This window comes from Delphinus delphis, chromosome 9, assembly GCF_949987515.2.
Source record: "Delphinus delphis chromosome 9, mDelDel1.2, whole genome shotgun sequence".
NCBI lineage: Eukaryota > Metazoa > Chordata > Mammalia > Artiodactyla > Delphinidae > Delphinus > Delphinus delphis.
In genome coordinates this window covers 81,002,374-81,027,781 of record NC_082691.1, presented here as the reverse complement: position 1 = coordinate 81,027,781, position 25,408 = coordinate 81,002,374, and the positions used below count along the sequence as shown (strand labels likewise).

Here is a 25,408-nt window from a genome sequence, read left to right as displayed (position 1 = left end):
GATGGACAAGTAATACATATGTTTGTATATGATGCCACATACAATAAATTATAAAAATATAACATACTATTATATATAATAGAATGTAGTAAGCTAAAGTAGTTGCAAAATATGGATACTTTTTAAAGTGTTAAATTCTTCATTTTGGAAAGCATTATTAAAACTTATTGCTATGGAAATTGAGTTATTTGTAGTGAGGTGGATGGACCTAGAGTCTATCATACAGAGTGAAGTAAGTCAGAAAGAGAAAAACAAATACCGTATGCTAACACATATATATGGAATCTAAATTAAAAAAAAAAATGGTTCTGAAGAACCTAGGGGCAGGACAGGAAGAAAGACACAGACGTAGAGAATGGACTTGAGGACACGGGGAGGGGGAAGGGTAAGCTGGGACAAAGTGAGAGTGTGGCATGGACTTATATATACTACCAAATGTAAAATAGACAGCTAGTGGGAAGCAGCTGCATAGCACAGGGAGATCAGCTAGGTGCTTTGTGACCACCTAGAGGGGTGGGATAGGGAGGGTGGGAGGGAGATGCAAGAGGGAGGAGATATGGGGATATATGTATATGTATAGCTGATTCACTTTGTTATAAAGCAGAAAGTAACACACCATTGTAAAGCAACTATACTCCAATAAAGATGTTAAAAAAAAAAAGACTTATTGCTATGATCACTACTTTTGCTTTTTTTGTTAAAGTAAAATCATATTTTATGGTATTCATCAAGTCATCCTATTAAGTTTGATAAATATATTATTTTATCCACCTATCCCTTTATTCCCTTCAATGTATTTTTTCAACATAAGAAAAATTTTCGAACACACAGAAAAGTTGAAACAATTGTATAGTCAGCACTCATATACCCACCATCCGATTCTCTAGTTAACATGTTATTCTCTTTGCTGTGTCATTTATCTCTTTTTTAATGCATCAATCCAGTTTATTTTTTGATGCATTTCAAAGTAATTTGCAGACATAAGTACATCTCCTAAACACTTCAATGAATGAACATCATTATCTAGAGTTAAATATTTGTTTAGAATTCTCTTTTATTTTTGAGGTAAATTATATTCAATGAAATGGGCAACCTAGGTGTATCATTTCATGAGTTTTGGCTAACACATAAAATGCAAAACCTAAGTCCCTCTTAAAATCAAGACCATTACCTTTTTGCAGAAATCTCCCTCGTGCTCTTTCCCAGTCAATCCTCACCCCCATCCCTACCCCAGAAGTCCTGATTTTTTCCACCATAGATTAATTGTGCCTGTTCTAGAACTTCAGATAAATGCAATAACATGTTATGTACTCTTGTACATACTGTTTGTTTTTGAGATTCATCCATGTTGCATATATCAGTGGTTTATTCCTTTTTAATGCTTAGTATTATGGTATGACATAGACATTTTTGAAAATATGAATTTCCAGTTGCAGCACCATTTTTTTTTTAAAGATGGCTTTGGTGTCTTTGTCAAAAATCAAATGAGTATAAATGTGGATTTACTTCTGAGCTTTGTGTTCAGTACTTAGTAGTGTGGTGTGAAGTAAGCATTTTTTTTCCCTCATACTAATTTCCAGTTAGTAAAAAGGGCCAATATATAATTTCCAGTTGTTGCAGAACCATTTTTTGAAAAGCGTTTTGCTTTCCATTTGGATTGCTTTGCTGCCTTTATCAAAAATCAAATGACCATGTAAATGTGGGTATATTTCTGGACTTTCTATTTAATTCTGATAATATTATTTGTCATTCTTTATGTCAGTACCATATTCTTTTGTTTACTATAGCTTTATAGTAAATCTTGAAGTCATACAGTATAAGTGCTCCAATTTTGTTCTTTTTCAAGATTAGATTCTAGATTCTTTGCCATTTCCACTTAAGTGATAGAATCTGCTTTTCTATAATAAAGCCTATGCAATTTTGATTAGGATTTTATTGAATCTACAGATCTATTGGGAAGAATGTCAGTTCCTAACAATATTGAACCTTCCAATCCATGAACAAATGACATGAATCCATAAACAAATTTCACCATTTGTTTAGATTTTCTTCAGTTTCTCTCAGTAATGTTTTATAGTTTTCAATGCCACATTGAGCTTTTAATGGATTTTAAAACTGTAATTCCTCTTTCTTTTTTTCCTGATAGGCTCTGGATCAGTATCACTATATGAGTTAGAAAGATGTCAACAACTGTCAGCTACAAGTAAGACCATTTTCATTTTTGTATTATGGGCACAAGAGTGAGTATTATGAAGTCTGTCCTTATACTTATCTATCCACGAGGGCAAAAACATATCCGTGTTAATTTTAATCAATTCACACTATGTATTTAGTGGTGTGTCCATAAAGGAGTTCCTTAAAATATGCCCCAAAACTTTAATGTAAGCAATGATAGTTAATCTATCAGATACCCACCTTCTGATACTTCAGCTAAGATTTAAAAAAAAATTAACTATTTCTAAGCACAAGTCTATTAAATAAAATTCTGTAATATACTATTATAAAGATATGAGTTTCTCATTATTGGAGAAAGGACGTATAATTATGAAATGGGCTAGAAGAAAGAAGCTGTGGTATTGTATTAGAATTGGAGGTGTCAGTATGTACTCATGGTTTTAGAGACAGATACAGAAATAGATATATGGGTGTTTGTATATATGTATTCACTCACATATACATTCATACACATGCAGGTGCACGTGTATAAGTATAGGTATGAACATGTGTGCATATGTGCCCGAGCTCTGTTGATGAAAGGGCATAAAAACAAGGACACCCAGTAGCAATGAGTACACCTAGTGCACAGATCTTAGTTTATAAGTAATATCCCCAATCAGGGCTTCTTGGAGAAATAGCAGATTCCAGGGTTGGGACAAGAGAATTATAAGGTGATTCTGGAACATCTTGTTGTGCCAGAAAGTAGAGAATTTCTCAGGTTAATGGTGGCAGATGTCAAATCTCATACAATTTGAGTATCAAAATAAAAATTACTAGTGATGGCATAGAACTGATTGAATAAAGTAGGAATCTATTAGTCCATATGGATAGTAAATAAATGAACAAAACAAATAAATAAATGAGGTTGAATGGAAAACTGTTATTTAAAATAGAATGGCAGCAGATAAATGTAAAGAATAAAGAAGTTAGAGAAAAATAACCATTTTTCAATCATGATAGTAATTATTTAGTTGCTAATCGTCAATGGATCTTAAACTAGCAGGATCCTAAATGTTTAATGAAATTGGGATATTTATATTTTATCAAATACTTTCTTATTAGTTATAAAGGGAGAAATAATAAGTTTATAGTGGAGAAACCTGCTGAACACCACCTTAATCAGCTGAGCAAAGTTAACATACCCAGGAATGAAAACGCTGATATCATGTGCCTTTTGATGTCATGCAATGAGAAGGCCACAATATCACTTACACAGTAGTATTCCTACCAAAAATGTGTAATTGGTATCTGATCATGGGAAAAACCAGACACACCCAAATAAATGGCCTCTACTCCTCAAATATATTAGCGTCCTGAAAGACAAAGAAGAGCTGAGGAACCATTCTCTACATTGAAGGACTCCAAAGAGACAGGAAAAATAAATGCTACACATGGTTCAGGATTGGGTCCTAGATCTGAAGATAAAATGCTAAATAAGAGCATTATGGGGATAGTTGGAGAAATTTGAATAATGTCTGTTGATTCGTGATAATCAGTGTTAAGTGTTCTGATGTTGAAAATTACCTTGTAATATGTTAATGAAATTGCTTGTTCTTGTGAAATACATACTGAAGTACTTAGGGAAAAAGGGACAAAATGTATGGAAGTTACTATCACGTATCTGCAAGGTTTATGTATATATGGAGAGATGGAGATAATGACAGTTGGAGATGATGATAAATATGGCAAAATGTTACCAAAATGGACAATTAATACAACTTAATTGGATTTGATTGTGTATGTTTGTTTCACGGGGATTCATGCCATGAATATACTTATATCCTTGCAGATTTCTCTAACTTAATTCAAAAATTCTTTATAGTACTTACGGATCATCAGTATTTGGAGAAAACCCCACTGTGTGCTATTTTGAAACAAAAAGCTCCTCAACAGTATCGTATCCGAGCAAAATTGAGGTCATATAAGCCCAGAAGACTCTTTCAGTCTGTTAAACTTTATTGTCCTAAGTGTCATTCACTGTAAGTATTTTCCATAACAAAACCAAAGTTTTCATTTCATGAAATTTGTGTATATATATATGTTTTCTTATGTGTCAGTTTAAGTCCTGACAATGAGTAAATTGTGGTTTTAATGTATTGTATTTTGAAAGAATGGTAATCTTTTTAAGAGAAAACACTAATTCTTAGAAAATAAATCCTTTTGATGTTTCTTAGTAATAGTAAATAAAAGTAGTTGCTGTTTTCAGATCTGAAATTCAATTTAGTAGCTCTGATAAATGCAAACAAATAATAACTGTGAAAAGCTGTATAGCACAGGGAACTCAGCTGGGTTCTCTGTGATGGCCTAGTTGGGTGGGATGGGGCCGAGGGGAGGTCAAAGAGGGAGGGGATGTGTGTATGCGTATGGCTGATTCACTTTGCTGTGCAGCAGAAACTAACACAACTTTGTAAAGCAATTATACTCCAATAAAAAAATAAATAAATAAATATAATAATTTAAAAAAAGAAAATATTTGGGGGGGGGCTTTCTCATTTGTCACAAAAAAATCTTGGAAGTAAACCATTGTTAGCTAAAATCCTTAAATAGAAAAGATTTCTGGTTAGTTGAAATTCCTAATTAAGTGTTAAGAGAAAGCCTTGTTGGAAATATTCCTGTCCTGCTTAATAACTACCACACAGTGGACATAATTTGAACTTTTGTTGGTGATTAAGGATTTCTCAGTTCCTCAAAAGCTTTATTCTAAACATCAATTATTTTATAAGTAAGTAAATAAATTTATAAGACATTAGAATGAATATGTACTTACTAACTCAAGACATATTCTGAAAATTATTTTTAATCCCTCTTTTATGCAATTTGACTGTCTTCCCTCTATATATGTAACATGAACATGTATATACATCTCCATTATATTTATGTGTGTGTACATTGTGTGTGTGCTGTGTACACTAATGTACATATATTTTCCCCTTCACAATCTAAGTATAATACTGTTTGTGGAGATTTTTGATCATCAGATCTCCTTATACAAAACAGGGGACCATCTTCTACCCATTTTGGCTTGAAATGGTAGTTGGAATTAAAATATAAGTACAGATTTTAGATAGTCTTGAAGTATTATCAAATTATAGTTCGTAAGATCCTGTAAAAATCACATAGCTTTGCCAAACAAAACCACCCTCTATGATAATATTTTTAACAAATAGGGAAATCATCTTAGAAATGTTAAGAGGTTTTACCTAAATTTACACAGCTGATTGGTGACAGAACCAAGACAAGGAAATAGACCTTTTGATTCTAGATTATGCGATTTCTACTGTATCATATTTTACCATATGACTTTTGAAAATTATATTCTAGATTAAAAGGAATCAAATGGAATATTGGTTTGCAAAGTAGGTACCCTATGAAAGTGATATTACTTAAGTGGTAAGTGCATATTTAGCTGGAGTGAAGACGGGGCTCCTGCTGGGAAGTTTAGCATTCCTTACAGAGGAGAACAGTTTGGTGCTAGAAATAATGGTGTCACAAAACCAGGCAAGGAAATTGCTGGTGGTTAATGTAATTATGATATGGATCTAATTAGCCATAAAATGTCATCAAATATCTTTCTATTGAATGAGCCATGTAATCTGCAGAGTGTTATCTCCATGTTTTAAAATAAGTAGCTGGTTCATAAGCATATAAACAATTTTTTTATTGGATAGTTTGTTAAATTTGAATTTCCAAGCTTATACCAATTGTCTTTGTATTATTTCATTGTCAATGATTTTAGGCAAGAAGTTCCACATGAGGGTGATTTGGATATAATTTTGCAAGAGGGTGCAACCAAAACCCCAGATAGCAAACTACAAAATACATCATTATATGATTCAAATATCTGGACCACTAAAGATCAAGGAGAACGAAAAGTAGCTGTTCATTTTGTGAAAAATAATGGTATTCTCCCACTTTCAAATGACTGTCTAATTTTGATAGAAGGTATGATATTTAAGTTGCTGTTCTATTAGAATATAGCTTTTGCTTATGTGTTTCTCTGATTGATTATTGTTAAATATATTTTAGGGGCAACCTGGGACATGTAAAGTCAAAATACTGTTAATTTAAATTTCAAATAATGTAATATATATAGCAACTAGATTCAAATACATACATATACACATATATATGTAAATTTATCTGAATGACATTTTGAAATTAAACTCAAGTGTTTGCATTTGTCCATCTTGTTGGATTCCTACATGTCATCTTAATGAGACCCAAGGTGACTGCTGAGCTGAATAATAATCAAGAAGCTGCTTGTTATGTATAGTTGCTGTTATCTTGGCCTCTGGATGTCACTCTTGTGTCATAAAAATAGAGTGAAAGTCATCTATTGATAGTTAAATCAAGTAACGATAACCTGACATATTTTAAGAGAATGAAACTTTGAGTCAAATTTAATTCTGCATTTCTTTTATACTTTTGTCTTATTTTTATCTAATATTTATCTAATAATCCATAATAAAAGGGGACCATCATCTTTAATTTGCATTAGAGAAATCTTTCATTTTGTGAATGAACTGATCTTTCTTACAATGGATTATGATCATTTTTATTCCTGGCATTTTTCTGTTTATAAAAGTAACACATAATCATTTTAGAAAATAATGTATATATGTGAATACACATGTATATAAACATTGATATTATTTTTATGAACATCACTTGTTTTAATACTTTTATAGCATACCAGAAACTAATTAATTTAATCATCACAACAGTCCTGTGAAGTTGGTACTATTATAAGCTGTTTTTTATACATGAGAAAACTGAACCACAGAGGAGATAAATGTCTTCCCTAGTAGTGGGTGGTGAAACTGAATTGCTTCCAGTTTTTTACATAGCAACTCTGTGATGAACTTTATCTCCCGCCTGAAGTGTATTTGGGCACAAGGAATTAAGTGAATGTTGCCCAATTACTTTCTAGTAAAGTTATCATAATGTGCACATGCTTTAGCAGCATGTGAGATTATCTGTTCACCTACCCTCCTCCTAATATACTAGCTTTAAAAAATTTGGCCATTTTGATGAGTGAGATGTGACATTTTATTCCATTAGCAGTATTTTAATCTGTACCAGGAGATAGATGTAAAAACAGAAGGACAAAGACACAGACACACATACATATGGAGTAAATCTATTTATATGGCCTAAAAATAAAATAAAGCTGTGATCCCATCAAGCTTTATTAGAACTGTCCTTGTAGGGCCAACTCAGAGGATGTCAAGTATGCCTTCGGCTCCTTCTGTGCTTTGCTGCCTCCCACAGAATTCTGTGCTGAAGCCATGTTGGCCTTGACGGTCCAAAGGAAGCTTGAATAAAGAAGTCCCCTTAGTTCCTGATCCTATCTTTAAAATTACCAGTCAACCCTCAAGCTTTCAGTCTCACCTCCTATCGCAGGTCCCATCCCACCCTCTAGCCATATTGAACTGGTGATAATTCCTAAACCTAGTATATTCCTCTGGGCCTCTTTGCCATTCTGTCACTGTTCTGAGAAATTCTGCTCTAATACGTCTTCAGAAGTAAACTCAATAATTCCCTTTATTCAGCAATTCATATAAAATATTTAACAAACACCTACATGCATCAAGCACTTTTCTGATTTATCAGGCAGATTTGAGTGGTTCTTACTGCATGCTGTATGAACTTCTAGTAGAGCACTTCTTATATTATATTTGTCTTTTATCTGTTTGTAGATTTGTTTATTTATTAGAATGTAAATTCCCCAAGGTCAGAATACATGTTCTTTTAATCTATGTATCTTTAGCACCTAGAGTAGTAAACCTGGCATGTAACTGGCTCTCAGTAAATATTTATTGAATATATAAGTACATCCAAAGTAGTAACAGTTTACCTTACATAGCCTTTTAAAAAAGTCAAATGAAAGTGTTTGTGAAAGCACTTTAAAAGGGTTTCATCAAAATCTAAGCTATTTTTATTTTATCATATTTCTGAGTATTGTAACTCTAAGCATAGGCTAAGATCTAACTGTAGGATGACACAGCAAACCTGTGGTTTCCAGCTATCACAGAGCTGAGGGAAGAGGTATGGGAGCTGGGCAAGTTAAAATGCCATGAAACTTGCTGTTCTTATAAGATTTATCCACTTTTTTTGAATTAACACTCCTTGGATTGTTGCAAGCCTTTGGTTAATTTCTAGAGTTCTGAAAAAGTTGAATTTGACAATTTTTGCCAGTTGTTTTTGCTATTATGGAGAAGTGTATTTTTGGACGTCCTTACTCTGCTATGCCAGAAATGCCTCCTCCTCACAATTGAATTTTAACATTACAAATTTTACACAAATTTTAGGAAATACTCAGAAGTATTTTTATAAATCATATTCTCTTTCCCTGGAGAGGAGGAATTATCAATCTAAGTGAAAAATACACCAGAAAAGGTACCGGGGGGTTTGAGTAATCAGAGATAATGCTGCCTTTTAATAATTGTGCACCGTTGAGCATACTCTTTCTTCTCAGCCAACATGATGGTTTTAATACCCACCCTGTTGTAGCATTAGGGTAAGTAAGTGTGATGGTTTCCATAGGAAAAATGAATAAACACTCTACAGGAATTCCTATTACATAAACTGTTTGCATCTATATTTAAATTCAGTGTTAAACTGAAAAGATTTATTTCAAACTCAAGACCAAAGTTGTCTAGACATTAGTAGTATATAGCAAATTTAATAATGGGAATCCTGTCATATTTTGACTCTCAACTTCATTCTTTTTAGATCATTTGAACCAAAGTATTCCTGGCATAAAGAACAATTTGTATAAATTTTAAAAGTTCATATTTCACAAACCTTATATTTTGCTCAAATCTCAGCATTTTTGCTCAGTGTTTGCTTTAATCAATGAATAGGATCCTAAGCTTACAAATTATTATTTTTAACAATAAATGTATAAGTGCATTAAATCTCTTAAATTCATGGTATGTGTTGTCTTTTTCTGTCAATCCCTTTAGTCCTTTACTGTTGATCATGTGTTACTTAATAAGTACCCCAGTTTGCTTACTTTATATTTGTACTACTTGAAGGGTTTATTTGTTCTCTTTTAATAGGAGGTACACTTAATGAAATCTGCAAACTCTCAAACAAGTTTCATAGTGTAATTCCTGTGAGATCTGGCCATGAAGACCTGGAAGTCCTTGACCTTTCAGCACCATTCCTTATACAAGGAAAAATACATCACTATGGGTACGTCTTCAATAATGGGAATTTTTAATTTTATTTATTACTTTATTCCACTTGTTACTATATATTCAGTGGATACTTATTTAGTACCAATTTATAGGTACTAGAGTTTTTGGCATATATCTATTCTTTGGATACCATATATATTGAGTGCCTACAGTATGCTAAGTTTAATGCTGTCCCAAAGGCTAATATTCATTTGCTTTCTTTCATAACAATTTAGAGATTAGTTACAGAGAAAGTTCAAAGCTGTATCCTAGTAAAAGTTAAGTGATTGAATTCCAGAATTTTTGTGCCACAAAGTTATAAATGAGTTGCCACTGAGAAACTGGAAGATATCAGAACACATTAGGAGCTACAAACAGATGTCTAGGTTTGGAAGGAGGCAATATAGATAGAATCTCTGTTTCCACTTGATGAAACAAGCACCCTGGAAGTGCTCTGCTTTGAGAAACCTTGGATTATAGAATATTTTCTGCTTTATTGGAAAATACCAAATTGTTTTTCTAATGATTGTAACATTTTATGGTCCAATCAGCAGTGTGTAAAAATTTGTTTACCCCGGGTTAGCTCTTGGTGTTAGTCTAACTTGTAATTTTGTTAGACTGCTGAGCATCAAATAGTATCTATGTTGTTTTTGTTTGCATTTCCTAGATGACTGGGGAGTTTAAACAAGTCTCATGTTTATTGGCTATTTAGGTTTTCTCTTCTGTGAATTCCATATTCACATTTTTCTATTCAACTACTGGTCTCTGTTTTGGTTCTTGTGTGTGTGTTTAGATGATTGTAAAAATTCTTTCTATATAAGAGATACTAAACATTTGTCAGTTATGTGCATTTCATCAAACTTCTGGTCCTGTACTTTTTAACTCTATGCTTCCTTATGTTTTACAGATTTTTAAAATATTAATATAGTCATATTTGCCAAAATGTTTGACAAGACAAAGTTTTTGCAAAACTTTACTTAGATTTCTGTATCTGATGCTTTTTTAATGGAACAGAAACTAATGCTTCAGTTTCTTACTAGTTACACATCTTTTAAGGATTTCTGTTTCTTCTTGCATCTATTTTATTAATGATTAAGTTTTCTAGAGAAGTATTTCATTTATCTTTTAAATTTAAATTTATTGAGATAAAATAATTCATAGCACTTTCTGATGATTTTTAAATCTCCTCTTCATCTGTTCTTGAATCCACTTCATATTATTTGCTCCTTTTTTTCCCTTGGACTTTTTTGCCAAAGCAACTAGCTTTTGTTTTTGTTGATGCTCTCTATTGTTTTTATTATTGTTCTTAACTTTATTTTCTTCCTTTACTTTCTATAGGTTTCCTTGGTATTTCTTTTTTGTAATGTTTTTAATTGAATGTTTACCTCACTTAATTCATTATTTTTAATATGTTTTTAAATATTTGTATTTAAGTCTGTAATATACCTCCTGAGAAAATAGCCATAGCTTTAACCGAAGATTTGATATGTAGTGTTTTTCTTGTCACTTCTCAATGTTTCGCAATTCCTATTATGATTTCTTTGGCCCATGAATTATTTCACTGTGTATTTTAAATTTTTCCACACACTCATTTTAGGTGCTATGTTTTTGTTTGTATTTTAGTTAGATTACTTTTTAACCAAGTAGCGTGTTGCATTTCATAATGATTCTTTGAGATTTGTTTAGTTTTGCTTTATCCTAGAATGTGTTTCTTCATAATGTGTACATATTACATAGATTTTAAAAAGAATGTGTATTCTTTAACAGTTGTGTTTAGTGTTTAATAGTGTTTGGTTATGTCCATTAGACAAGCTTGTTAATCGTATCCAAAACTTATCTTTCCTTTGTAACTTTATCTGTCTAATCACTTCTTAGAGACTGTGCTTAACGTCCTCTGTGATTGTAGGTTTGTGACCTATTATTCTGTCAATGTGTGCTTTATATGTTTTGAGTCCTTTCTGCTTGCTCACTCAGGTTCGGTATTTCATCTTCTGGTGAATTCATTGTACTGTATATCCTTATGTAATGACTTCATCTTTAATCGTGATTTTTTGCTGTAAGGTTTATTTTTTTCTCGTTTTCTTATTACTATATCAGAGTTTTTTTGGTTGGTAATTGCATGGTGTATCTTATTCTCATCCCATTGCTTTTATGTTTCTTTGTTGTTATATTTTAGTAGGTCTCATAAATAAATACTTATCAGTAGGTTTTAGTTGTTTTTTAATAGATGAGTTTAAAATACTCATCTGAACTACTGAAACATTGCGGTTTTATTTCTATACTGTATTTCTTGTTGTTTTCCACTTATCATACTATTATTGTTTCTCTTCCCACCCCTTTTTTTGTTATTACTTTATTTTTTTTTCCAGTCTTCTATTGGATTAATTTATAAAAATGTTCTCATTTTTCTCCTTTTTCCTCTTTTATTACTTCGGAAGTAATGAATTCTCTAATTTATGCTTATTACTCTTAATTTTTAATTTGTATACTTGCTTTATCAATGTCTAACGTTTAATATCACAGCCTTTTTTTTTTAAGAAACTAATACTCGTCATTCAATTACCTTTTTCTGTTAAAGAAAAAACTTCTATGTATTTAAAGAATGGAAGGGGATAACATTTAATATAGTTACCCTCTGTTTTCCCCCAGATTGCAAATGAAAAGGAATCTGCATGAACTTTTTTTTTTTTTTTTTTTTTGCGGTACGCGGGCCTCTCACTGTTGTGGCCTCTCCCGTTGCGGAGCACAGGCTCCGGACGCGCAGGCTCAGCGGCCATGGCTCACGGGCCCAGCCGCTCCGCGGCATGTGGGATCTTCCCGGACCGGGGCACGAACCCATGTCCCCTGCATCGGCAGGCGGACTCTCAACCACTGCGCCACCAGGGAAGCCCTGCATGAACTTTTTGAATGTTGATTTTTATATTTTTATCCAGGCATATTTTCTCATCAACATCTCCTAAACATTATTACATATAGTAAAAACTAAATTGCTTATACTTAAAATGTTTGTAAGTAAAGCAAAATACCTATACTAGATAATATGCAATTTCAGTGTATTATGTAATTTTAGATTGATTTGTATACAAAGGATAACTATAGTACTAGGCATCATAAACTGTGATCCTCTAAATATGTGCTAGTACTGACTTCCTTAGAATAATTTTCTCCTGTTGCTATATTTATAAAATTAAGACCTTGGCTATTCCATATTGTGCACAGAGCCATAAAATGAAAGAGTCCTTAGAGTTTGTCTCTTTAGACTTTTTGTTTTACCAGATAAGGAAATTAGCCAAATTAATTAACAATCTGCACCTGGAACCTCTCTCATTGTCAACTTAGAGTTGTTTATTCTGAACTGTACTATCTTTTTAGATTGCTTCTATTGTAAGAAGCTTATTTTTTTTAGTAATTCTGTTTGTAATATGCACATTACAATACAGGAAGTGCAGTGCTCTTTTGTTTAATAATATACTTTTTAAACTGCATGCTTGAATGACAGAAATGTTATAATAATTAAATGAGTTGTAATAATTACTTATAATAAATCATTTTTTTCTTTTATTAATTTAGATGTAAACAGTGTTCTAGTTTGAGACCAATACAGAATCTGAATTCCCTGGTTGATAAAACATCGTGGATTCCTTCTTCTGTGGCAGAAGGTAAGCTAAGTTTCTGTGTCCTGTCATTGTAACTGTCTTTGTATAACGTGATCTCACTGAGAATATTTCAGTATTTGTGGATATTGTAAAACCAGAGCAAAGGCTGAACTAAAGTTTAATTGTCCTTAAGTATAACCATTCACAGTGGTCATAATAAAAGTATAAATGTTTAAAATAATTGAAAACTTACTTTCAAGCATCTGCCAATGTTTTTCAATTATTACATTTTAATAATTTAGTAATCATAAATACAACTTGTGAATAATCTCTCCAGTTTATAGTATCTTGGGATTGAAAAGAGTTGTAGAGATAGCTATTACAACTTTTTACCCAATACAAGTCTTTAGCTGGAGCAACAAGAATCTTTTTATATCACGTTATTAACTGTGGTCATCCAGCCTTGGCTTAAAACTCTTCAGTGACTGGGGACTCATTACATTGCAAGGTAACATATCTTACTTTTTAGGTGCAGTACTTAACAGTGAGGCAAAATCTGCTTACCTGTAATTTTAACATGGGCCACATTCTGTGTACTAGAATTAAAGTACATCTGTTCCCTCTTCTATAAAGTCAACAAACTGTACATTTGAAGATAATCTGTCAAGTTTTCATTGAGTCTTTATTTCTCCAAGCAGGTACCCTCACTTCCTTTGGTACTTTCCCACATTCCTTACTATTTTATTTCTCCTCTTCAGTAAACATTCCATTTTACTAATGCTCTTCTCAAAGTTTGGTCCTCAAAGCTAGAAATAGAGCTGCAGGTGTTGGCCAATTCAGAATATGAAGAAAACCTTTATTTACCTAAGACTGGATACTGCTCCTACTTGCCTGAAAATTTTATTCTGTAGATATTTATTTGTATACTTGGTTTTGTTTCCTTTCTCTTTTAATCCAGCTGTATAATACTGCTAACTCATATTTTGTTTGTGGTCCAGTGAAATTCCAGGTTACTTTTGCATGAGCTTCTTACTATGTGCTTCAGGCTTGGTCTCCTCATCCTGTACTAAATGTAGTTTTTTGTTTGCTTATATGGTCCCTCGGGGTAGGTTTTATGTTCATCCTTCTTGGTTTTAGCTCACAGTTTATGCCTATCGAGAACTTCTGAATCTTAAAAATCAATTCCTCTGTATTAGCAATTTCTCTCATGTCTGTATGCCCTAATTTATTTGTTTTAGTTGCTCCCTTTATTACTGAATATGGATTCCACAAATGGAAGACAATATTCCATTATATAAGCATATTGAATGTCTTCCATTTCCAGACACAAAGATGTTCATTTTAACCTGTAAATTTTCCTGATTTAGCATCTCTTTAATTTCTTCCTTTTTCCTCATCTTACCAAATTATGAAATCTCAGATTCTCACATCATTCAACCAGATGATATCTCTTAAAAAATAATCAATCCCTATGCTTAAAATACAAAGGAGAGAGACATGTTAAAAAAAATCCTAACTATCGAACTATATGCTTTTCTGAATTGCCTTTCATGAATTGGTTTTTATGTTTTTTTATCAAGATCAACTCATTTTAAAGCTAATGCTGTATTGATATTTAATTTAAAAAAGATACTATTGCTCATGAGTCATTATCCCTATACAGGTGTAGTGTAATGTTCCAAAATTACCCTTCTAAAATTAGCTTAATATATTGGTATTAGAGAACAGAAAGGGATAAGTTTTTTTAATCTCTTGAGTTATTTTAGTAAACAAGACTAACAGGTATCTAATATCATAAAACAATTTTTTCTTTACTTTGATTAAGGCATAGGAGATTCATATGGTTTCAACTTTTTTCCTTCATTAGTACTGGGTATTGTACCTCTCCAACATGTGTTTGTGATGACATTTACTCTTGACGATGGAACAGGAGTACTGGAAGCTTACCTCATGGATTCTGTAAGTAATAGAGGTAGTGAAGATATTTCTAATTAAAAAATAGTACTTTTTAAAATTTTAATATATTTATTCATGCATACTTTGTTACTGAGGAGATTTAAGGCAACTCTGAAAAATAAATAAAAGACAAGCACATAAATCTTAAATTGTCTATGTATTTATCTCTCTTTTGATTTGACACTGTAAATCTTAATATGTGAATAATGAAAAATTGAGGAAGTTCTATCCAGGAGCCAAAGGCAGAGGTATGGCCACCCCCTCAGGCATTATCTGTTAGCATTTCACTGGGCTTTTTAAGCCTCCACATTTCGTATTAGAGAGAATGAAATTACTCTGTTAGGGAGATAGTTATGTGTGAAGCTAGGTAGCTGTCCACAAGACCACCTTCATTTCTGACAGTACCATGTTTGGAGGTTCCCAAGACCACCCTTACTTCTGGCACCAGTTGAAAGTTCAGAGGTCCCCAAGAGCACCCTTAGTTTTGATAATTCGCTAGAAGGACTCACAGAACTTATTGAAAGCTATTATGCTCACTGTTAACAATTTATTACAGCTAAAGGATATAGGTTAAAATCCTCAAGGGAAGAGGTGCATAGGGCAGAGTCCAGGAAAGTTTCTAACATGGAGCTTCCGTTTGTTCTCTTCCCATGGAGTAGTGGACAGTGTTACTTTCCTGGAAATGATATGTAACAGTACACATGAGGTATTGCCAACCAGGGAAGTGCAACTGAGCCTTAGTGTCCAGAGTTTTTTTTGGAGCTTCATCACGTAGTCATGGTTGACTGCCCATGTGACTGATCTCAATCTTCAGCCCCTCCAGTGGTCAAGTTAAAACCACATGCTCCAAACTCCCCACCCTAAATCACAATGTTAGAGTGACCCAGGGTCTCCAGGCAAAAAAGAATACTCCTATGAGGCATGACATTCCAAGGGCTTAGATTACCTCTCAGAAACCGAGGGCAAAGGCCAATGAGGTTAAATTTTTTACTACACACGTTGGGAAAAATCTGGGTTAAGGTTGAGGACAGTTTTTCTCCTGCCTAAATAAATTATTTATCCATTTATTAAATAAGTATTTAATGAGCACTTACTGTATGCCAAGTGCTACTCTTTGTGATGGGGATATAGCAATGAGTGAAACAAGCAAACTCCTTTCCCTCCTGGAACTTATAAATAGGAGAGGAGAAAAAAAAATTAAATAAATATATACTATATATTAAACTCTTTTAAACTTAACACTTAGACATTGTAGGTGCTCAATACATATGCTATCAAGAGAATAGTAAGCCTCACTGTATTCTAATCATTCTTATCATTAAGTCAGAGTGGTTTAACTTGATTTTATATATATGTATCATAGCTGTTTTTAGATTAAAGTAGTAAATCAGATTTTAGAGTTTAGACTAGCACTCTAGTTTATGAATTCTATGATATTGATATGGTGAAATAGTCGAGATTATTTTAATTAGATAATATTCAAATAATTTTGTATTGATTATAGCTTCTGAAGAAGATAAAGATCATTTCCTTGTTTCTTCATATTTTTCTTAAGGAAAAATTTTTCCAGATTCCAGCATCAGAAGTCCTAATCAAAGATGGCCTTCAGCAAATTATGGATATGATCATGGATATGTTTTGTCCTCCAGGATTAAAAATTGGTAGGCAGTAATATTTAACAATCCATTCATTCTTTTCCTTGAAATAATACCTAGCATATGGCTAAGCTGTGGACTTTTAGAGGTATTAAAAACTTTGAAATCTGAATCCAAATAAATTACTAAGCGATTGTTTATACTGTATGATCTACCTACTGATGAAGATAGTGGCGGGATAAAATAGGTATGAATCATAATTCCTGAAATGAAAAAAGTTTTTTAAAATAGTTTGAAATATTGATATAACAAGGGGGAGGCAATTTTGATCACAAGCACATTTGATATGATGCTTATGCATACAAACAGTTGAAATTAAACCAACAGGGATGAAATTTTGACAGGAAACATTTCCTATAACAAACTCATTTAGCCTGTTTAATTCATTGATAAATTGTCTATTCAATATTAACTAGTTTCAGATTTTACAAGTTTTTATTTTACTAAATATTTTTGTCAGCTTTAGTTGTTTTCTGTGTAACATTTGATTCATCAACCAGTCTTCAGGTCAAATTGTATTGATTACACCTACTGCCACTGATTTTTCCTTTTGTGGCCATTATTTCTCTTTGCATTGAAACTTGCAGATCTAAGTCATTTAAAGATAACTTGACTTCTAACAATTTTTCATCAGTAACAAATTTTACCACCTGCAGATCTAGCTGTTGTCAGTTTAACGTTTATAGGTTATTTTAAGTCAGGTTTTATTTTCCCCTGGTCAGTCTTTGCATTTGATAACAATTCCAAAAAGATAGTTTTTGTACATCCATAACTAAGTCTAACTTACATACTTTTATATGATGTCAGCTTTTATTTTTGTTGGCTGCTTGGATTCTTTTGGATAAATTTCTGCAAATAAAACTGCCATATCGGGGCTTCCCTGGTGGCGCAGTGGTTGAGAGTCCGCCTGCCGATGCAGGGAACACGAGTTCGTGCCCTGGTCCGGGAGGATCCCACATGCCGCGGAGCGGCTGGGCCCGTGAGCCATGGCCGCTGAGCCTGTGTGTCCGGAGCCTGTGCTCCGCAGCGGGAGAGGCCACAACAGTGAGAGGCCCGCGTACCGCAAAAAAAAAAAAAAACTGCCATATGAAAAAGCATAGGCCTGATAGGCTTTTGCTACATACGGCCAGATTGCTTTTCAAGAGCATTTTACCTGTTTATGGTTCTACCAGCAGTGTAGGAGAGTGCCTGTCTTGCTTGACCCTTGCCAATAGTGAGGACTATATTAAATGTCTTCCAAATTCAAACTTCAAGAAATGTTAACAGACTGTTCGAGAAGTTATAAACAGATTTACTGTGGTCATGACCAAAGCTTGGCTGCCAACATTGCCTGGACAGAACACCTGGTACCTGACGGGAATTTCAACTAGACAGATATAAGGGCGACCTGGTTTCTTTGCAGTCAACCAAGAAAAACAAAACGGGCAGATCAGTAAGTGATAAGCAGAAAAAAAAGAATAAAAGTTGGGAATGACGTAGATTACTACCTTTGCTATCAAATATTTTGAAAAACCCCACTTTTAATGACTTTTTCCTGTTGTTGGGGAAAAATTCAAATTAGTCAGAATTGCTACAAAACAATAACATGAATCCAGTGTGTATTTGGAAGAGCAGATAATGGTAAATGTGGTGAGTGTATTTATTTACTTTTCAAGCTAAATTAAATATGTTGATTTTACTAGCTAAGCATTATGCTTAGATACATATTTCAGAGTTATCTGTTTAGTTTTGATGGTTAAATAGCATTTCTTTTTTTGATTTGTAGATGCATATCCATGGTTGGAATGCTTCATCAAGTCGTATAATGTCACAAGTGGAGCGGAGCAGCAAATTTGCTATCAGATTTTTGACACCACAGTTGCAGAAGATCTTATCTAATTTTGACATTCAACTTACCATAGGTAAAATGCTATAATTTTGGAAGACATTACTATTTTCTATGTGGTTGCTATAAAAGACATAAGAGATTTTAGCTCTGTAGTTTTCCATTTTAACCAGCATTTAAAAATTTTTTGACAGATAGGCATTGTGTTATCTTAATGCCCTCTTATAAGTTAAAAATGTTCCTGTTGCTCAAAATATTCAGTATGATGGCTGTGAGGGATATAAAAGAGAGACATCAAATAAATAAGGACTGTGTTTTCATTTACTCTTTACTCTCCTCCTTTCGGAGAAGCTATTTTGTTACCCTACCCTAGAAGTCACTCTCCCTATTGGTTTTTCCATGTATCAGCCACTGATTTCTCTGCCATCCATCATGCCTGGTTGAGCTGCTTTTTCTGCCCTGATTTTTATATCAGCAATTTGGATGATTTTAGCATGTATATGGGATTAGGAAATGTCCTTACCTTAAATCTTCCACTCTTACTGAGCACAAGGATTTGATCTGTTTTGTTTTCATGCAAAGGGATCTGCTTGAACAAGTACTCTTGAAGAAGTGCTTGTCTGAGTGAGCTACAGTGTGCCTGAAAAGAGTGATTTGCTTTAAGTGGAAGTAGCAGAATTGCTTTCTTTGGGTGCTGACTTTGACCAATTGAGGATAAATCCATTTTTTCAGACCTGAATTATGTGCTTTGATTGCTTGTTTCTCTACATGATATTAGAAGTTATTCTATTCCTCCTCAACCTAATCAAGTGGTCAGATCTGCAATGTTAGTGACTTAGGTGTGTTACCCTTTTTGTTAGGGTCTTATGTAAAATATACTTAAATTTCAGGTTGAACATTGAATGAGAAATTAACTCAGTATGATAGTCTGCTTTTTACCTGATGATATTTGTCAAATTTAAAATCATGAATATTCAGTTTTATACAAATGCTTCTGTATATTTATATTTATGTAAAGATTTATGTATGTTATTTCCTGAAGACTGAGAGATACAGATCTGCCTAGTTCAATATTAGTGAAGAATAAATAAATGTACACATTTCAACTGTTTCGTTTATTTGCCCTATGTTGAGCTGAGGCATGATTTGAGGTGAAGAATCAAAGCAAGTGTGTCAATATAGCAGATATTTAGGACTGTCTACACACCAGGTACAATACTAAGTAAGCCCTTAACATGTATTTTAGTTTCAAAACAACCCATCATCCTGATAAGAAAACTAAGGTTTCACTGATAAGCTGACTTGACCAAATGCATACAATTATTAAATGCCAGTCAGCACTTGAATTCAGGTAGTCTCTGTTCAGGGGCTGCACTGTTAGCCACTTCAGGCCTCTGGAGCAAAAGCTGGTACGGGGTTTTCTGCAAGTGAATTCTCCCTTAAATATCTGAAGTAATATCACAGATAGAACCAAAAGGCTTTTCACACCTTACTGGCCAAAAGGATTGAATATCTGATGTTCTCTGCTCACAATAATTCTAAATTCGAATTCCTGAGTATATTAGCACATCTCCAGACCTAACTACCCATCTGCCCCATCGCTGAATTACCAGCTTGTTCAAGACAATGAAAGAGACTGATGCTGCTGTTTTGGAGATGTACACTCTTGGTTCAAAACATATTCAAGGAAAAACTTTTAAGAAATGTTTTAAGAAAATTTTGGTATTGGTGGTATGCTAGGGACACAAAAGTGAGAGAGGCATTTTCACTTCCTTCGGGAAGCACCCAGTCTAGGAGAGTAAGGGTCAGAGGTGCAGGGAGTGCCACACGTGTCAGCCTGTGCTGTCTGCCAGTTAATAAAGTAAAACTATGAATTTTCACGATTTCTCTTTACCTTTTGTTTTGTTTAGTAAACCCCTACATTGTCATCATTTTTGTTTTTAACTTTTCAGTTTTGAACAAGAAGCGTTTGTCAGCCCCTAGTGTTTATCCAGTGGTGATGTGTGTGCCTTACCCTAATGGGGAACCCAAGCGTAAGGGGAGTTCCATTTCTGGAGCAACAACTAGATGGTAGTTCATCGTGCCCAATTTTGAGCCCTGTCCCCTTTGTAGTCTGTGAATATTGGTAGAATCTTCCTGTCAGACTTTAAATTACACAAATTTAAGAATGTAGTATGCGTACAGCTTCTTCCTCAGTCTCCAGTCTCCGCAGCATCCGTTGTTTCAGACACTACTGGATTCTCTTGAGGCCCCCATGCTGTTCTGTGTGAGGAAGAGAGCGCATGTCTTAGAAAATCTGAGGCAGCCGATTCCTCTATATCTAGATGTGATAATGAAAAGTGCTCACAGGCTCTTTCTGTGGCCACCTCATACTGCTTTATTTGAGGGAACTACACCTGCCGAGAAGGAGTGCATCATTCCCCATTTCGTTTTACCCTGGTCATGTTGCACATTGGGTGTTGTTTCTAAATAAATAGAGAAAGGCCAGTGTTGATGGAACAGAAGGAGCTGAATACATCTTTGACTACCTGGGAAAGCAGTCTCCACACAATACTGGCTGCCCGGTTTTCAAATCTGTAGATCCTGTACCCAAGCTACTTGCACACACAGGAATGGGCCAAAATCTTTCTCCTGCCTGTTCCCCAGCTGACTGTTCTTTTGTTTCTGACGTCAAAGCATGCATTTGTCACTAATTGTGACTCTCAATCCAGCCAATCTCTTCTATACTCTGTGGAAGCTTTCACTGGTATCTGGGGAAAATGCTACATTCTTCTGATTATTTTCAGTATTTTGAATTTTGACCATGCATTTCATCAAGTTTTGTTTTCATCTAGAATTTTTTTTTAATGAAAGTGATATGTACTTGTAAGAATTTGAAACAGCATAAAGTATATAAGGTTGAACTAATTCGTGCTTTAACTAGTACCCCAGAGGAAACCACTTTTAACAATTTGGTGTATAATTTTCCAGACTGTTTTCCCGGAGAACATGTAAGTATGTGTATATATACATTTTTTTAAATAGCATTATACTATGAATATATTTTGCAACTTGCCTCTGTCACTTCGTAGAGTGGATTTTGGTTTTTTATGTCAGTACACATAGAGAAACTTGTTTGTAATCATTCAGCATAAGTCACTTTTTAGTGGGGAATTCTCCTATCATTTCATTTTCTATTTTTGTAGTGGTTTGGGGTCTAAGTGTTCTTCTTATGCCAATTTTGGAATTTTATATTTTTATAGAATGTATTCTGTTGTTGACTTTATTACCTTATAGTTATTCATAATATTATTTTTATTACCCAGTTTGTATTTTATCTGGTGTATTTTCCCTTTAAATAAATCTGGAGCCCCTGGGACCTGGTTTCACTATATCTCCTGGAGTTTTTCAAGTGATCGGAATTTTGAAAGTCTGTCCAGACTTCCTAATACAGGTTAGGACGCTGCCGTGACATAGCTGTCTTGAAATATTCTTTTATGCTTTAAAGAACTCATTGTGAAAACAATTATGTTAATATAAAAAAGGAAAATGCCTCCTGTAGTGCTTTTCATTAGGAAATTCAGGTTCTATGAACGATACGATGAGTCACACTCAAGTTCTAGAACATCATTTTAGGTGAAATAAAAAATCTTCTTCCTCTGCTGGTCCCTCAGTGTCTCCGGATAGTGGCAAAGCCTCCCACCCACTCTAGAAAGAGGGGAACTAGACAGCTTGTAAAATCTGGGCAGAGTGATCTTTCTTCTCTTCCCTCGGGTACTTGGAAATAGTATCGGAACTCACCAGCGTGCTCAGGTATGTGAGATCATATCTTTTGGCAGCCAGGAAATGAATCAGTAGCCCTGTGTATTATTTTTCCCTGCAGCGTTGTGATTTAAGCTGTTAGAAAGTTTGAGATCACTTAGGCTTTCAGAGCGATGATCATCTTACATGGAGATTAATGGCCCTTCCATTCAGGGCTGCATTTGACGGATAGAGAACTATTAGGCATCAATTATAATGATAAGGATAATGCATCAGTGTCCTGATGCTCCCTCAGATGTGCTGATTGGTGCAACGTGGATAGTTCAGAGACGCCTCTGCTATTTTTAGACCATAACAACATCCTGATGAATGTCTGTTTTTTTCCCCTTGAAATCTAGGCCACAAAGTCACATTTGTATTTATGTGCATGTGTGTGTGTGCGCGTTTGTTCTCTGCTTTGAGTTCACTTTGCAGGGCACTATGTTGGAATTTACCTGACAACCTCGTCCACAACCGCCAAAGAAAGACATTTGCAACTTGTGTGAAAGTTTCTTTTATTTCATCTATTCACAATACTTTGAAGATGTGGAGCATGTGTTTATTGAAGCCTTATCTCTATTAATAAAATATTCCATCAAATATTGTTGCAGTTTCTAAACAGGTACCTTTTCATATACAACCCTGAAGCCCTGGTATATACCTTTTTTATTTTTTTTCCTGTACCTTCAGAATGATTTTTCCCTTCTGTGAAATATGAACTCCCAGATAAAAGCCGATTTGTCTTTACATATAACTGTATTCCTCAGCAGATTTTTGTCCTCCCTTAGAGGGCAAAGTCCTTCTAGATTTTCTCTTGCCAAGTTTAGCTACCTCATAAATGATTTTCTGTCCCAAGCTGCCGTTAGAGTTCATAGGAAAGGTAACATTTAAAAATCACAATTGTTGGAGTCAGATGAAAATATTGCTTGTGATAGATAGGCATGGTTGTGGTTTTATGGGGTTGGATAGGAAGTCCTATGTGCTTATTCCCCATTAGATGGGGTTCTCGAATGATAAACTTGCCCTTAAATTTTGGAATCATTAACAAATATTTCTGCACAATGATCAAAGCTTAAATGGAGGTTAAGATAAAGAATACAGAGTACAGAATAGGCACTTAAAAGTCAGCTCATACATTCATTTATAATTCATACTGTGTCTATCCAGAAAGAGTTGGATGTGGTTTATAATAAAAGACGGACATGGGACACAACCTTTAGAATTAGGGCAAGAAGACAGGAGCTAAATAAAGAGAAGAGCAATTCCTAACCTATGGGCTACTACAGGTTTTGAACAATACTTCTACATGAAGATGCAACAGGTTACATAGTTCTTATTAAATAACAAGAATGATGTTATTAGATACAAACCTTTTATTAGTCTCAATTTTAAGACAAGGTGGATTTTTAAAAATGTGAAACAACAAGTTTTGAATTAATAGTACTTGAAACTTGATCCAAAATGGTGAGAGAGGTAAGCTCTGCAAATGGAAGAAATAAAGCAGGGAATTTCCCATTGGCTATCCACCTTTTGGCTTTTATATGAGACACTTTTTTTGGTTTGTTTTGTTATTAGTGATTAAAGTGTTTCAAATACCTATGCATATTCAAGAATTATTAGAAGCATTAATGAATTACCACAGGAGAAAAAAAATCAATTCCCTTCAGATGCAAATATCACTGAGAAAATGAGCTCTTTTTACCTTTTCCTTTTCTAGTTGCAGGTAATGAAATAAAAGAGATGTCTTGTATTCAGTGTTTCATGTCAGGAAGAATATGGGTTTTAATGAATCTCAGTCCTTAGGAAGATAATATGCTCCAGTATTTCACCTTCAGTGGTCCAGGGAAGGTATTGCTTTAGTCATAAGTAAAACAAGCTTAACACTGGTGCCCAACTGGGAATTTGCTGGGAGAGTATTTTATCTACACCAGATTTGCTAAACACTAACTGCCCAAACATGAGATCTACTCATCTTGATTCCTCTCTTTCATTAACAGCCCACAGCCAATCCACTTGAAAAATCATCATAGATCGCTCTTTAAAGTTCATCCAGAATCTGACTACTACTTAGCACCTCCTCTGCTACCATGCTGGCCATGCAACCATCTTCTGCCTTGACTACAGCCATATCTCCCCAACTGGCCTTTCTGCTTCCACAATTTCCGCACATGGAATATTCTGCATACAGCAGCCGGACTGATTGATTGAAACGTAAGGCCAATACCATCATTTCCCAGTGCTCTCTAATGTCACCCAGTGAGCTTACCATGGCCTTCACCGCCCAACGTGAGCCATTTCCTTACTACCTCTCTGACATCTTTTACTATTACATTTTTCTTCCCACTCCTCTCCACTGGTCCCCTTGTTTGCATACCAGGCAGTCTCTCCCTTCATGGACTTTGTAACTTGATGTTGTTACTTTTGTCTGGACATTGTTGAACTCTTCCAGGTTCCTTGTTTCCCACCTCCCCCCACCCCGCCCCCCCGATCCTCTGTAACATATAAGGTTAGGCCTTCCTAACCTTATGGGAAGGCCTCCCCTGATCATGTAAAGACCACTCTACCCCATCATGCTTCATTCCCCACCCCTGACTTAATTTTCTCTATTGCACTTATCCATCTGACATCATTTTACTATTTCATACTGTTTCGCTTTCCTAAAGAAAAATGAGCTCCTTAGAAACAGGGAGTTTTATTTGTTCACTGCTATTTACCCAGTGCCTAGAAGTTCCTGGCATATAATAGTTGATTAGTAATATTCCTAGAACCAACAAAATATTTGAGACTCAAAATCTGACAATACTAGAATTTATTAGCACCTAAAGTGATACTAGCATTTAAAGGGATTTCTGGCACGCAGAAATTTGCATTTAAAAATAAAACCTAGGGACCTTCAAGATGGCAGAGGAGTAAGATGTGGAGATCAACTTCCTCCCCATAAATACATCAAAAATACATCTACATGTGGAACAGCTCCTACAGAACACCTACTGAACGCTGGCAGAAGACCTCAGACCTCCCAAAAGGTAAGAAACTCCCCACGTACCTGGGTAGGGCAAAAGAAAAAACAGAGACAAAAGAATAGGGACGGGACCTGTACCAGTGGGAGGGAGCTGTGAAGGAGGAAAGGTTTCCACACACTAGGAAGCCCCTTCGTGGGCGGAGACTGCGGGGGGCGGAGCGGGGAAGCTTCAG

The 25,408-nt window shown here is 34.5% G+C and overlaps 1 protein-coding gene across 7 annotated transcripts in view; it reads left to right on the top strand.

Moving 5' to 3' along the window:
- The window catches only part of POT1 (protection of telomeres 1), an 84,418-nt gene extending 59,393 nt beyond the window's left edge, over positions 1-25,025 (top strand). For 4 of the 7 annotated variants that reach the window (XM_060020818.1, XM_060020819.1, XM_060020825.1 and 1 more), the window contains 8 exons: positions 2,147-2,203; positions 4,040-4,196; positions 5,954-6,159; positions 9,282-9,417; positions 12,972-13,060; positions 14,865-14,956; positions 16,509-16,614; positions 18,374-19,539. In XM_060020818.1, the coding sequence (XP_059876801.1) occupies positions 2,147-2,203; positions 4,040-4,196; positions 5,954-6,159; positions 9,282-9,417; positions 12,972-13,060; positions 14,865-14,956; positions 16,509-16,614; positions 18,374-18,486 (956 nt within the window). In that variant the 3' untranslated portion in view covers positions 18,487-19,539. The other 3 variants (XM_060020822.2, XM_060020823.2, XM_069541020.1) reach the window with 3 other exon arrangements.
- The last annotated feature ends 383 nt before the right edge of the window (positions 25,026-25,408 follow it).